This window comes from Hetaerina americana, unplaced genomic scaffold (genome assembly GCF_022747635.1).
Source record: "Hetaerina americana unplaced genomic scaffold, ioHetAmer1.1.p SCAF_14, whole genome shotgun sequence".
In the NCBI taxonomy this organism is placed as follows: Eukaryota; Metazoa; Arthropoda; class Insecta; order Odonata; family Calopterygidae; genus Hetaerina; species Hetaerina americana.
Window position 1 is genome coordinate 13,615,074 of NW_027286514.1, and position 16,348 is coordinate 13,631,421.

The 16,348-nt window shown below is 35.9% G+C and overlaps 1 protein-coding gene across 1 annotated transcript in view; it reads right to left on the minus strand.

Moving 5' to 3' along the window:
* The window catches only part of LOC139686407 (leucine-rich repeat-containing protein 9-like), a 31,448-nt gene that overhangs the window by 3,007 nt on the left and 12,093 nt on the right, over positions 1-16,348 (minus strand). Inside the window, exons 7-9 of the mRNA XM_071583601.1 lie at positions 9,053-9,208; positions 1,078-1,189; positions 599-792 (exon numbers count right to left, since the gene is read on the minus strand). Of these exons, the coding sequence (XP_071439702.1) occupies positions 599-792; positions 1,078-1,189; positions 9,053-9,208 (462 nt within the window). The remainder of the gene's footprint in view (positions 1-598; positions 793-1,077; positions 1,190-9,052; positions 9,209-16,348) is intronic.

The window sequence follows — 16,348 nt, forward strand, 5'->3', positions numbered from 1 at the left end:
TTTAGATAATGTAGGACTGACGACTGGTGACTGCTGGCCCAAACAAGAGGTAGCTCTGGCTGTTTTTGAGTTTCATGCAATCTATAGATGTTGATTTTTTCTGAGTTTCTTAGTGAAATTAAAATATATAGTTAATCTTTGTCATTTAGGGGTTTTGGTAGTCCAGCAAGTAGAACACTGGGCTGCTGCCTGGAGGACCGAGGTTTGACTATGGGTGATGCCCATGGGCATCCTAAGGTTTTTTAAATTTGTGTGATTTTTAGGGTATGTGATATTCCTGTGAAAGCACATGGAAAAGAACTCCCCCTTCTCTGGTATGCAAATTCACATGCTGTGGTATAGGGCTTGGTATCAGGTAATCTCTACCCTCGCTTGTCAAATCAACCTTTTGGTTGATTACTGTGACTGTTGATAATTATTTTAGTGAACTCCATTTTTCAATCCAAAAATTAATAAATTCTCTGGGAAGTTTGACATTTGAAGTATAAACTAATTGATATGGAAAAATTATGAGAACTGTGTTGATTTGGAAATTTGATTGGGCCAAGTACCTTTAAACTAAATTGTGGAACAATAATATGTGAAAAATGTCACATACATGGATTTTGTTCAGGCCGAGGAATAATTTTCGGAGTTTTGTTAGATTCTTCAAGAATGACAGGTCACTGATTTTGTTGTTTTCTAGGTAAAGCTCTTTTATTTTTAATAATTTATTTACATCACACGGAGCTATCTCTTTAATCTTATTTCCGTCCAAAATTAGATGTGTAAGGTAATGTGCTGCATTGATTCCTGTAAAAGTGAAAATGCATGTTAATATTCACTCCTTATGAGCAACTGTGATGAAAATTAAGAATGATAAATAATATAGAGGTATGCTATTACTTCGTCATCATACCTACACAGACTGTCAACTGTGACAGTCTCTATTAGAAGGGTTACTACTGATGCAATGTCAAAAATAAAAAGTTGTTAATTTTTTGTTTAACTGAAGCAAGTTTGTTACTCTTCCAGGAGTGCTATTCATAGAAAGCAATATCATTTGAATAATATGAGTAAAAAGAAAACATATCTAACCTTGGATGGAGTGCAAATCATTATTCTGCAAGAAAAGTGTATTAAGTTTTGGTATATTATCCAGACTTAATGTTGTCAAGTTGTTTACACCATTGCTGTCCAGGTGCAGAATTTTTAAATTTGGAAAGATTTCCTTTCCTTTGCTTTTCATTTTATCTTGGAATGGTAATATACGTTGATCATTTTTTGTGATACTCTTCACTGAAAGATGTGCCACATTGTTATGTGAAAGACACAGTGTCTCCAGTTTAGGTAGTTCATGGAGACCCCATAAGCTGGTTAAGTTATTGTAGCTGAGGTCTAAACTCACCAAATTGGGAAGTGTGGTGGAATTCAAATTTATCTGCCAAAAACATGAATGACTATTAGTCGTAATTTCTCATCTCTTATGATTTTTGTCTAATAACAATAAAATATTATTAAAAGATGGAGTTTAAGAGTTACACGTAAGGTAGATAGAAGGAAAATTGTGGAGATGGCCAAGGTCTACCAAGGGTTATTACAGCCATGGAGAGAGAGAAAGAAGTTAATGCTTTCATGATCCAGTAAGTTAAAATCATATTGCCATTCCCCAACTAGATCATTTCTTAATTATTTTGAGAAATTTTGAGATCGAAATGAAAAAAATCACCGGCCTCGGTGGCATTGGGGTAACGTCTTCATCTGCCAACCCAAAGGTCATGGGTTTAATTCCCACCTAGCTGGGCTTTCCTCCATTTAGACCTTAAGTATTTGTAAATGTGTGCATTGTTATGCTAATCATTGTTAATAGCTTGATATAAATTCCAAAAAGTGCTGTTTTCAGATTAATGCTAAATAAATAAAAAAAAGTTATAATTTTCTGACCATGACAGGCGATATATTTTTAAGTTATTAAATGGAGAATGTCTCATGGCAAGTCCATGGTAAGCATCCTATTCTGGCATATAGAGGCACAGTTTTTGTCATAAATTTGAGGTGATTATTGATTATCTCTCAATTTCAACTTCCAAATAGCTTTCTGTGATTGGCATTTAATAAGAAATTACCTTAACCTTCATGTGCTAGTTTAATTTAATAAATTATTATCACCCAAACTTTGCCAAAGTGCATTGAATTTTGTAAATATGCTTCATAAATGCGCATTGAGATTATTATAGGATATTGTACTTCAATCGTTTATGAACACTTTGTTGCAATTTTGCTGTTTTATTAGGCATAAAATGACAACATTTTCCAGCTATTTCACAACCTATTGGTTTCTGGCCAAATAGCTTGCTGGCTGATTTTCAGTGTCAATCAGAATTGATCATCTTATGCAAAATCTATCTGAGAATAGATGGTATTGGGTGTATGGCATACATCCAATCAGTGACAAAATATGACTTTATATGGTTCTATGGTTAATAAAAATGCTGAAATGGTCTGCATTTTGAATAACATTTCAGTACCTTTGAATACAGCACAGGCTCCCAGAGTGAGATTAGTTAAGGGGCAAGGTAGCTGACTCTAATAATTGACTGATTATAATGCTCAAAACTTTAAGAGTACAAAAATGGGGCAAAAGAGCCAGAGTAATGGCTTCAAGTCCTGAATAAGTTCTTCATTTTAATAAAATACTCCTTGCGAGAGGTGAGGCTAATCATTGGTATCTTTTGATTGAATTTTATGCATGTCTCAGAAAAAAGTAAATGCTTTGTCATCTCTTCTCTTAGTAATATGTTTAAACCTTGGGAGCTTCTATTCACCAGTTCTAGAAGAGTTCCACAGATATTTTTGAAACTTTCCCTTGTTCATTATTAGGGATAAATGGGACTTGGTAATATTTTTTTAGCACCAGAGCAGTAAAACTAGGGACTGGTGATGCAACTTTTTTCTTTCCCATAGAAATCTACAAGTAAGTTAAAATGGACAAAAATAAACCCTCAGGGCCCTACTTTCCCTCCAATCAGCAATAAATCACTGAATACATTTTGAAGTATTTTGGTTGTTGTTACAAGATACGCCGGGGTACGTGACATTGTAAATGGTTTCTCTTGTTCACATTTTTTCTTGTTGATTTTCACCTATAATTTTCTCCCCATGGACTACAACCATGACATGGTGCATGGGCTTGTGTGTTTCTATGGCCCATGGTGCTGTCTGTGTTGGCGGGGTAGTGGTAATGGTTGCTTTCCAATGGAAGGGTCTCCCATACCAGATATGTTGAAGGGTAGGAGCAAACAAACAGTTGTTCTTGAGTGAGGGGGCTGCAAAAGGTATCCCTCCCAATTCAGGGAAGGTGTCACATTTAAGTTGCTCCCTGAATGCCTCTGGTGGTTCATGTACCCCTGATATTCCTGCTAAATCCTTGGCTTTTTATCAGATTTCTCTGTGACAGCCCCCAGAGTTGACACAACACCCATGCCTAAAGTGGGGCTTGAACCCACCATCATTAGTTAGCAGGCTAGCATGTTACCCACCTGACTAACCTTGTCAGCCTTGAAGGAGGACAATGGAAAGCTATATCAGTTAAATACCCAGAGAGAAATGATGGAACCAAATTAGAAAATGATTTCTGGCGACTGCAGTAAGAATCCCATTGAGCTGATTGTTGTGCAAGGCAGTGGAAGAAGCAAGGCCTCTGAAGTCTTCATCTCATGAAATCCTTGAACAGGTGGGTAAATAGCAGTATAAAAGAATGTATAAGAAGAGCACTAAATATGGACTTGGAATGTTAGGATGATGCTGAGAAATGGAAAGTTAGAAAACAAGCAAAAGATGAAGAGAGGAAATATTGACATGATAGATCTACTTGAAGTGTGTTAAAGAGATAGTGGGTATTATTGGAGCAATAGCTAGAGAGTAATGCTCAGTGGCAGAGAGGGGCAGAGAGTCAACTTGGGGTGGCCAAAATACTGAATAGGAAAATGAGGGGAAGAGCATAGATTTAGGAATAGCGTGATCACCTCACCCAAGGAGTTGATATGGTTTTGGATCATAATATTGTACTCATTAAGTTAGACGTTATATTTAAGGAATAAGATGGGTACAGTAGGAGAAAAGTGAGAATATCTCAGGTGAGGAATGAATAAAGTGGCATACAGAGCTATTGTGATGGTAAATAGACAAAGAGGCTGCCATGCAATAAGAAAATATCATTAGAGAGATGACTGAAAGAAGGAAATGGAAGAATGTGACTATATGATAAGGAAAAGGAAAGCATTAAAAGCTGAACTGAAGCAAGAAATTTCCAGGGCAAAGAAATATGGTGGAAAGAGCCATGCAAAGGATATGGAGAGTTTCAGTAGATGGTGAAATGGGCATTCTACTCAGAAAGGTTAAGGCTTTGTCTTGATGTAAGAAAGGGTACAAATTCAAAGATACAATGGCTAAAATATTAACTGAAGGAGAAGAGGTTCTGACAAGATGAAAAGGAATTAATAGAGGTGCTACATGATAAAAATAATATGCCAGGTAGGTATGTGAATAAGATAGTTTGGGACCAGGAATACTTGAATGTGATATAGCGGAGGCATTAATGGAAATGAAATCAAAGGGGGAGTTGGGAATGTATAACATCCTTGTAAAACTACTCATGAAATTAGGAAAATAAAGAAGGAACAGATTTTGTGGGCTCATCCATAATATTTATGATGGGGGAATGTGGTAGAGGGACTTTGATATTTTGATGGCCATAAGAAAAATGGCAAAAAACCTTATGTGAGGGGTATATGATTACATAAAAGTTTGATTTCACTTGTGACAATACTCAGGAACATCACCAAAAGCACAAAGAAGAGGGTAAATGAGTAATTGGGAGAAAAGCAGTTTGGATTTAGAAAGATTGAGTACACAGGATGTCATAGGAATGATGAGGCCATTTGTAGAAAGAACCATTGAACACAACCAGGATGTATTTGCATATTTCATAATTTAAGTTGGGCATTAAATTGAGTAAATTTGGCAAAACAAATGAGCATTTTGCAAAAAATAGGAGTAGACTTGAGGGATGGACAACAACAGAATCTGTTCATGTCTCAGTCTGCGCAGATTTGAATAGTGAAATGAGAGATGGGATAGGCAATGCTAGGCAGGGGAGTGAGAGGTGGATTTCCATTATCACCTCTTCTTTTCTATATACTCGTATGAGAGCTGCTCAGAAACTATTGAGCCATGCAATATTTTGATTGCATGGTTGGATCCTTTCCAGACTGACCTCGTATATGTGAAGGGTATCTTATGTAAGGCATGGAAAGGACTAGAGGCTAGAACGAAAATAAGTGGGGAACTCTGTAAATCAGTTGGTTTTGAGGCCAGTTGACCAAAGGGTTAAAATCATTCCTGAGTGCATCACAGAATGTGTGTAGGATGAGCTTTATTTTTATGAAAATGAAAGTAATGAGAATCTCAAGAAGTAGGAAGGCTAAGATAAACATTATAGTTGAGCAACATACACCAGGACAAGTAGGAGAGTGGAGCATTTAGAAAGTGTTTTGGAAGAGAGTGGGAAAAATGCTGGGGACATAGAAAGAAGAATAATTGCATTAGGTATGGAAGTACAGGGTGTGTTCTGAAAAAAATGTAATTATTTTCTTTTATTTAACAGATTTGTACAAACACTTAAAATTGTTCTTAGTACTCTCATTGGGCCTCTAAACATTTTTTCTAGCCTCTGCCATAACCAGTATGCACCCTGGAAGGCATCTTCGGGGACCTCTTGCCAGGTCTTTGTCACGGCTGATCGGATCTCTTCTGTGGACAAAAAATGGGTTCTTTTCAGGACTGCTTTAATCCAAGGGAACAAAAAGAAGTCAGCTGGGGTGACATCAAGACTATAGGGGGGTGGGGCAGCATTGGCACCTGGTGGTTGACCAGGAACTCGCAGACTTGTAGTGTGTTGTGGAAAGGCGCGTTGTTGCGATGGAGTTGCCAGATAACGGAGATGTATTTTCTCGTTCTGATGACCCTTATTCGGAGTCTTTGCAGCACATCCACATAGTAGGCAGCATTAGCTGTCTGTCCTTGAGGAAAAACTCCTTATGGACCACTCTTTTTCTGTAAAAAAAGACTTGGGCATTTTGTTTCTGGGTCATATTAAAAAAACCCAGGTGTCACCCACCAGTGATGACATTGTCCAAACAATCTGGTTCATTTTCAATACATTGGAAAAGTTCACTTGAAATTTCTGCTTGGTTGGTCTTTTGGTCTTCTGACAACACCTTGGGCGTGAGCTAGGCACCCATTTTCCTCATCGCTAAATCTTCAGTAACAGTGCAAAACACATCAGTAGACGACATGTTCAGTTCATTGGCAAGCACCTTGATACTCAATCGATGGTCAGAGTCCAACAATTGTCGAACACAAGCCTCATTGTTCTCGGTTTTGCTGGTTGATGGCCGCCTGGAGCGCTGTTCATTGTGAACCTCTTCCAGGCCCTCCTTTATGGCCTTTATTGCCGAAAATTGTAAATTGGACAGAGCAGAGTCCTTGTAACCCTCACAAATCATTTTGCTAGTCTCTTCAAGAGATTTTTTCAGTTAAGCACAAAACTTGGTGATCGCATAACGTTGCTCGATTGTCAATTCTATTTGTTTCATGACTCAGTCAGTTTGTAGGGGTTTGCAATAACTGACGTCCTTCTCCTACCACAGCTTGGAGAATATTGAGAGCAGTTTCCCGGCAAAGCTTAGTGCCCCCCTTACCGACTCCCAAGTGGTTCGACCCCACTCCGAACAATAGGAGCGGTGTGGGAAATTTAATGGCATTACTTTCGGAACGCAGCCTGTATGAACCAAGGGGCAGGAGTTGATGACGGAAGCCTTAAATAATAAGGAAAAATGTTGGGATAGCATTGATATTGATATCAGTTATGGGATTTATGGGTATTGAGTTTCATGCTACTTAGGGGTGAGGGAAACCATATTTGTATTCAAAAACATATCCCAAGCCAGAGACTACTCTCAATATATGTAAAGCAGTTATGTATTAGGCAAAAAATTTCAATTCTAAGGTAAGAAAGGACAGAAAACATTGTGCAGGGCCTAAGAATGAGTTATTTTTATTAAGTGTGCAATTTAAGGATTTTTATCTATCATGCAAGTTATTATTGTATAGTGCTAGGGTCCATCAAATACCCACCCTAAGTCAGTAGAATCCTGCCTATGATTCTGCCTCCAATGGTGGCAGCAGAATGAGTAGCTTCTTGTTATTGGAGAGTTGGAAATCAGTAGCAATATTCTTCTATCTTAGGGTGAGCTTTATCTTAAGAGTCTATGCTTGAAGACATATAAACCTTCACTTCCCTTTCATCTACAAAATCCACTTAACAAGTGACAAAGTTATGGGAAGAATAAAATGCCTGCATCCACATGGAATAGTGCCTTTGGCTTTACCTGAGTAGTAGTAACTTTCTACTGGTTCTGTATTCATATGGTCAATTTGTACAGCAGAAATATAAACAAAATCTTTAACAATAGGTCATGATTAAAGCTTCATATGCTTATATTTTTTTTGCTAATTCTCACACATGAGAGTTTACTGTAATAACTCCCAGATGACTGCAAGACAGTTTGCTGGTACGTATTAATTTTTAATAATGCACCAAAAGGGATTCTCATGCCTCCTGAGCAGTTACTTTTTTGTGATTATTGAAACATTTGTATAACCTTGTATCAACAAATTGTGCAAATCATTTGAGTAGCTGTTAATTAATATATTAAAAATTGTCATAAGAAGTTGCTTTTAAGATCAAAGAACTGTAATTATCATGAGTAAAGCCTCACTAGAAAGCAGCACTTTGTTACCATTCTGACCCCCTATATACTCTGTGGATCTGCTGAAAATTGCTTTTAGGATCATATCACTGTAATTATAATGAATAAAATCTCCCCAGAAAGCAGTACTTTGTCGCCCTTCTGACCGCCATATATGTGTACATCTACAGTAAATAATGGTAATAATGCACAACTTACTCTTTTGAAGGAGCAGTTGCTTAAGGTCAATTCAGTTATCTTGGTGGAATCAGTTGTTTTATGTTGTCTTATTAAGTAATCTTGGTCTAAACATCCACCAAAAATAATTTGTGCTTCTTGAAGATCTGCTTTATTTACACCCTGACCATTTATTATCTTAAAAAAACAAAGTTTGTGTTGTTTAGGAAAATATATGCATAATTTTAACAATCTGCATTAAAAATCATTGTAAATTAGCTATTTCTTATCAGTTAAAATGGACGTGAGAAGCTACTTTAATACAGACAGGCCAGATGAGGCTAGATGAAATCTTATGAGTTTTTCTCTCAGAGTAAATAAACAATTTTCATTTCAGTACAGTCATTAATTTTATTTGATATCTATTGAAATAACTACTTCAGAATAATTGAAGTCATGTTGTAATTGTGGTATCATTTATACATTCAGAATTCATGGTATTGCTGGAACATCTTGACAAGGGGCATGAAAATTAAATATTTACTGAAATGGAGTGCCAATGAGAAAATTTATCAGGACTTAATGTGATAAGTTAATTAAACTTTTGAAAGAAGAATAAGATGAATATCTCATAATTGAACTTAATAATTCAGAGGAAATGTTGAATTTGAATAGTGTGTTCACATTTAAAATTTATGTTTTTGGAGAAATGTTCAGAAAATCACTGATTCCTTTTCATATGCATTTAATACCTTTCAATTGATTGCAATGCTTACCTCAACTGATGGTAAATAAAATAAAATATACTTAGTGAACTGACTGTCCTTGGCAATTTTATTTGAAGAAAGATCAAATATTTGTATATTACTACAGTATTTCAAGGAATTCAGATCATTATAAGTTTCACAATGATTGTAATATGCATACAACTCTGAAAGAGAAGGAAATGCCTCTATTCCTGATAGGTTTGTGAGTTTATTTATGGAAATGTTGAAAATCTGCCAAAAGTAATTAAAATAGACTTAGGACTTGGGTTAATTCACCTCTTTTAATTTGAGTCACATGTTACTTAGATAATAGCTTACCTTTAATGATGGCAGCAAAGTTTTTGATAGTGAGGACACGCTGTTAATGTAATTGTTACTTAGATCTAACTTGATCAAATGTTTTAGCATTGAAAATGTTTCATCAATGCTTTGCAGCATATTATTGGATAAGGAAAGCTCCTCAAGAAGGATGCACTGTTTTAAAAAGCCAATGTTGATAAGAAAATTATTGTTAAAATTGCCCCATTTTAGTTGCTTTAATTCTTCACCACAGTCAACAGAATGAATGCCTTCATTTGGCCACATGACACTTATGATGTGATTTTGACATTTCACTGTGAAATTTTCTGTGCTCCCATACAGAAGGTAGAGTTGATCACACCTCCACCCTGTTGTAAGACTGGTTCCTTCAAAGCCGAAATTCATTGAGTCAAGATTTTTAATTTCTCCTATTTCTTTTACTGTTTTAATGACTCTTAAATTGCTTGCAGTGGGCTGTCCATTGAGTTGGTGCAGTCTTGGCAAATAATCTTTTACCAAGTAGGCTCTATGGTCCAAATTCATAATGTCAATAATGGGATTAAAAGAGAGTTCCAGTTGCTTCAAATTAAAAGCTGTCCTTTTTAATGTCCTTAAAATTGGCATAAATCTTCCCAAGTTGTTCCAAGATAAATCAAGTATCTCTAATTGCTTTAGCACCTGTGAGCAAATGTAATTCATAAGATGTTGAAAATGTAAATGAGATTAGGTACTTCTACAAAAAGATATTTTCTTTTATTGGAATTGTTTACTTTCACTTATTTAAATATTTGAGAAAGCCATTTAATCACAGAGCATCATAATTATACTGCTGGGAATTAAGTTCAAATTTTTTTAAAGTATGGCAGTAGAATCTCTCTACAATGACTACCTATGAGGAATAATGAATTGATCATTTATGGAGATGCCTTATGGTAAAAGGAGTGGAAATTACACTAAAAAATGAGAGGAATACACATCATTTTATGAGGGTGGTTTCCAAAGTTCTCGGCTTAGCCCATGGATGGAATCACTACTCACATGATTGCTTTTCTCTTATATTGGCCCAACTATGAGTAGCTGCCGTGTGAAATTGCAAGCCATTTCACCTAGCAGTTTGCTGTAGGCAGTCATTTGAATCAAATGTGGTGTGTTTTTTGTTAGAAATGGAAAAAATTGGGTATCATGCAGTGATAAAATTCTTTGTATAAGAAGGTTTAATGCCGATTGAAATTCATTTAAGGACTGTAAATATGGGTGGGAAATGTTCTTCAATTTCTACCTTGAAGAAATGGGCAGCTGAGTTTAAACATGACCATGAAAGTCTCTGAAGATGATCCATTTAAAGTGAACTTCTCAAAAGTCCAACCACAGTGGAAATCCTAGAAAGAGTGCACGGTATGATTTTGGAAGACTGGCATATAAAGGCTTCGTGAAATCGCAAATACAGTAGGTATATCAAAAGAATGTGTCAGTTACATTTTGCCTAAGGAATTGCACATGACAAAGCTTTACACAAGATGGTTGCCACACATGCTCACTTAGGATCAAAAATTCTTTCCGAAGACACTTTCCAAACAGTCCTTGGCATCTTAATGAGAAACAAGAGTGATTTTGTGCATCCATACATGACAGTGAATGAAACATGGATTCACCATTACACATCAGAATCGAAACAACAATCCATGCAGTGGATAGAGGCCAGTTCTTCAGCTCCAAAGAGGGAAAGATGGTACCATCAGCGGGAATGGACATGGTATTGGTTTTTCCACTTCTTCCAAACACTCAAAAGTTTCCTCAAAGTTTTTGGTTAAAAAGGCATCAGAAGAACTGAAGATAGGAATGAAAGTTGGTGGGCAATCAATAAACATAGGTTTGTGGATGAACAGGCTTTAGTAAGACAGTCAACCAATGGGTTGCATGCACTGCTGAGTCAGTAAGATGGGTATGGGATGAGAATCGAGGTAAACAAAACAGAGGTGATGCAGTATTTGAGAAAGAAAAATGCTGAGTTAAATGTTGAAACAGAAGATCATAAACTAGAGCAGGTGGAAGTATATGTACCTCGGAACTGTTTCAGACCAAAATGGTCAAAGTAGAAGGGACATATGAAGAAGAATTGCATAGGTGCAGAAGCTTTCACAAGGAGGGAATTAATGACAGAGACATTATGTAAAGATATTAAGAAAAAGCTCATTAAAACTTGGATTTGGAACATGGTTTTGTTTTATGCCAAAACATAGTTGTTGAGCAAATTGTATATAAGGGATTTTTTACATGTGAGTCTGGAGAAGTATGGAAAGAGTAGAATGGATGGAAAAGTAACATAGAATAAGGGTTAGGAATGGTAGATGAGGAGAGGGTGCAAGGGTCATATTTTTGAGAGAAGTCCAGAGAAGGCAGGAAAGATGGATGCAGATCATTCTGATTGGTGTTGGGATGTTGAAGACTGTGATAGAGGGGAAAACATTTGACAAATGAAGAAGTGGTAGTTATGTTGGATATATTGAAGGGATGAAGGAAGTATGCAGAATTGAAAAAGAGCATGACGTAGAAGTGACAGGTGTTAGGCTATGTCTTGTTGGATAAAACTGAGGAATGTAGCAGTGTTCGGTCTGTGTCCTTTCAAAATCTACCTCAAACAGTGGACTACCACTAACTACACTGTCAGCTGATTAAATATTGGGGTGGAAACTATACTGTACATGAAAATTTTGTACCTGCTAACTGAAGGCGTAGTCTGCTTGATGTCCTTAGCAAATATTAAAAGTGAAAAAAGGATGAAGTGGTGGTTGTGTTCAGCTAAGAAAATGTCTGTGTCATCAAATGGAAAGACTACAATGACATGTATACAGATAGTCAGCTCCAATTTTGGAGGTGATTAGATCAATTTTCCCCATAATTGGAACAATTTTGAAACCAGAGGCTGTTGCCAATTACAACAAGTCTGTGCAGAGTATTCACAATTTTGATCAAATGATAGTTCATGACCAGATTGAATTACATTTGTTAAAGTGGCATAAAAAAATAGTCATCATCATATTTTGATTATTGTTGATAATGTACCTCACAGAGTGAAGATAGAGAGGTGGATGCTTGAGGTTTCAGATCTACTTAAGAGAAAAATTTCATAATTCTTTTATAAATAGTTATTTTATATTTTCAAAAGCGTATCTCAAAATCTTATTTCATGACTTCAGATATGTGATCTCATTTGCAAGATCTCTTCTTCACCCATCATGGAAAGTCCTACCTCCCCCCAATCCTCCCCTCTCAACGGGACTATAGATTTCTAGAAACACTTCCTAGGGAGTAACAAAATGACTAAGACTTGCATATCTGTGCAGGAAAGAAGTAGGCAGTGTGCTGTCATAGCAACATACTTAAATTCAACATATTTGACCATCGTTAGTTGTCTCCATGATCTCATCTTAAATTATGATTTAAAGTATTTCTCAGCAGATGAATGAAGCAGTTGTGAAAATTTTTGTATCTTCTTTTTGGTGCTGTTTTTTTTAAGGATCTAGATTTCTATTTTTGCTAACAAAATAGGGGAAATTTTGTTTTGAAAAATAAATTTATTTGAATGTTCTTTATTTAGAAAATATTTCTGCAATTGCTTTGTTGTTCGGTGACTAAAAGTTTGAATTTTTGTGGAGAGAAAGTCTCCAGAGATTGTTTTCATGATGGGGATAAGAATTATGTAAAATATAGACATTTTTTATAATATAAATGCTATTTTAGAGTAGTAAAGAGATTTAAGAATAGTTCAAATGTGTAACAAAGATTGGTCGAAGTTGCATGCAATCTCCATAAGCCTTGGCAGGGTGGATGTCAGTTGAGGTTGATTGTTTTTTTAATACATTTGTGCACATCAAAGTCACTTTTGAAAACCTTTTTTGGTCTATTAAATGGGTACTACTCCAAAATATTTTAAGTAAAATCAGTCACTGGAGGAAAATTTTCAATTGCATTCAAGCGTGGCAATAATAAGGGTTTGAAATAAGATATGTATTTTATCAACTCCAACATCCTCTGCTGTAGCCTCATAAAAAAATCATAATTTTGAGTCTTGGTATTTTCCTTATATGTACTTTTTTGTACATTTAGGTGAGTTAAGCCCACTGATCATTCCCTTGAGCATTGATGCTCATGCATCAATGCAGAAGCTATTAATGTCCATTTCAACATGAGCATCCATTTCCATCAGATACAAATTGTTTTATATTCATAAGAATAAAAGTGATCTCCCTAACTTTTAGGGGATGCCTGCAACTAATCTGAAATTCAGGCATAGCATTTTCTTGAGGTAAAGGGTGAGCAATTCTCAAATTTATCATGCTCTCCGCAAATTTTCTCGTCATTTTGAAAGGGCTTTATGATGAATAACTTGCAATATTCATTTACTGTTGAAATATTTAAGCACCAAGTATTTTTTAATGGGTAATGTGAACTAGTGATGTGAAATAAGATGCCCTTTATTTACATAACAACCCTAGCTATCCTAAGATCCTAGCTGTCATCATCATGAAATTTAAATTTGAAAAGTTTGAGTTTGAAAAAGTATTATCTCCTGAATTCCAAGAGATGTAATTCTCCAATACGCATCCTGTTTATATCTCTTATGACAGGAAATAAGCATTAAATTGTTCATATTATTATATCCAACCAAAATAAGTAATGTAAAAGACAAATTAAGCTTCTTACAGCCTCTTTTTAGACTATCTAAAATTATATTTCCTTTAGCCGTAAAAGGTTTTTTACACCATTGTGAAAGGGGAATAGAGATGTGTGTGGTTTGAAGCAACTGCTAGGTAACACTAAATATATAATACCCAAAACCGAAAAATCGGGCATTTACCAGGTCAACTGTGGCTCATGTGATAAATTTTACACTGGACAGACTAGTAGAAACATTTTAACATAATGCATAGAGCATAACGTCCACTACAAATATAATAGAGCCAAGAAATCCAGTATTGCAGAGCACTTAATCACAACCGGAAACAGCATCACACAAGGCAATTTAAAACTACTCAAACAAACACAGAATCATCTATTGGACATGCATGAAAGTGTTCTAATAAAGAGGCACAAACACTATCTCATTAATAGCGATACAGCACCCATCCCATTCTCCCCTCTTTTTAGCTTCACCTAAACAATGCATTGTAAACACTACCCTCCATTCTCCCCCTCATTACCATCAAACAACCATTTGTCTCTTCTCCAATGGTTATTCATTGGGACCCCCTCCTTCACCCCTCTCTTCCCTCACTTATATATACCTCAGGTTTCCTTTATCGGATTCACATCAACTTTTCATTGCCATGGTTTTTTCCTACAGAGCGCTGAAGAGGATCAAATTGTGATCAAAATAAGCATATCCACTTTTAACACCATTTTTTCCCTATTTTTTATGTTTTTTTGCTTCCTCCTTTGTTTTAAATTTATTTCTTTCTTTTGACTGTATGGTTTTATTCCCTGTCATTTTTGGTTTTAACAACACCATCAGGCCATCCAGTATCTTATTCAATTCATATTGCCGAGTGTTGGTATTGCTTGCTGTTATACGTACCTGAATGTGTGTGAGAGTGTATTATTCCCCAAAGTAGGTCCCTGGCATCTGGATTGATTTCTTTGCAAATCTTTTTAACCTCCAGAGCCAGTTCCTGGCAAGGGAAAAATGTAAACCACTTTGGGGTAACCAGTGTGAGTGTGTGTATTTGTAAGTTCCTGAATATAGTCCCTGGCAATAGGATTAATACCCTTGTAAACCTATTTTGGAAATACCCCTGTGTAAATGTGATCCTTCTAATATTTTGAACGTGTGTCTGATCACTGGCGAGGGATTAACTTTTCCCAAAAATCACCACTTAAATCTCTATTCCCCTCCCCAATTTTGACTTTCACAGTGGTGTAAAAAACCTTTTACGGCTTAAGGTAATATGATTTAATACAATCAGCCCAAAATAATAAACTTTGTTCAGATTATATTATAACTCTCTGTCTACAAGGAGTGAATATTGAGGCAATTAAACAACATATTATAAGCGTGACTTACTTACGGTCAAATCAGCTATTGTACATATATTATTGGAACTTGCTACAAAATCCATTAAATTAGGAAAACTTTCTAAGCCACACAATGAGGTGAGTTTGTTGTAAGAGAAATCAATGGAGTTGATATTAGGAAGTTGAGGAAGTTCTTCAATGGTTGTGATACCACATCCCTGGAGGGAGAGTTTTGTTATGCTATTCCATAAATTTTCTGGTATCTCTTTTGAGAGAGTATTAAAGTTCAGAATATTCATTCCTGTATCTTCTCTTAAGCATCTTTTTTCTGGGAGTAGCTCACTTGACTTGTGGATTTCTTGTCTTTGTAATGCTAAGGTATCCTGTAATGAATAGGAAGATATGTTATATATAGAATTCTGAGATTACGCAGTAAGAGATTTTTAGAGGGCCTTTTGCCAGCCAGGTGAATGAGATGCCATCCATTTACAATACAACCAATGCAAACTATCAGTGTTCCTGGAAAGCATTTTGAAACCTAATATTTGCTTTCCTTGCTTAAATAGTTAATTTACACTTTAAATATTGGTAGCTCTTTAACTACTAGTTTAAATAAGGTAATTACGAGGGTAATCCCAGAAGTAACTGACCCAATAAGAAAACACAAAAATTTTGGAAAAAAAAAATTATTTATTTTTCATCATAATCTCCTTTCAGCTCCATACATGTTTCCCAGGAATGTTCAATAAGTTTGATACCCTTTATATAATAAGAACTGTCTTGCTTCTGAAAATAGCCATGAACTGCCAACATCACTTCTTCATGGTTGGAAAATTTTGACCACAAAGCCATTTTTTCAAGTTTGCGAACAGAAAATAATCTAAGGGGGCTAAATCTGGCAGATAGGGTGCATGAGGTAGCAATTCAAACAAATTCATGAGTTTTGGCCATTGCAATAAGAGATTTGTGAGATGGTGCAATGTCTTGATGAAACAACACTTTCTTCTTAGCCAAATATGGCCACTTTTGCTTGATTTCTTCACTCAAACGTTGCAATAAGTTTGCACAATACTCACCGTAGATAGTTTTTTCCTTTTTCAAGATAGTCAATTCCATGTGCATCCCAAAAAACTGATGCCATGACCTTGCCTGCAGAAGAAACGGTCTGCGCCTTCTTTGGAGTCAGTTCTCCCTTTTGAATCCATTGTTTTGATTGTTTTGTCTTGGTGTAAAGTAATTGACCCATGTTTCATCCATGGTTATGAAACTGTGCAAAAATTCTAATTTGTTGCTGTGAAACTT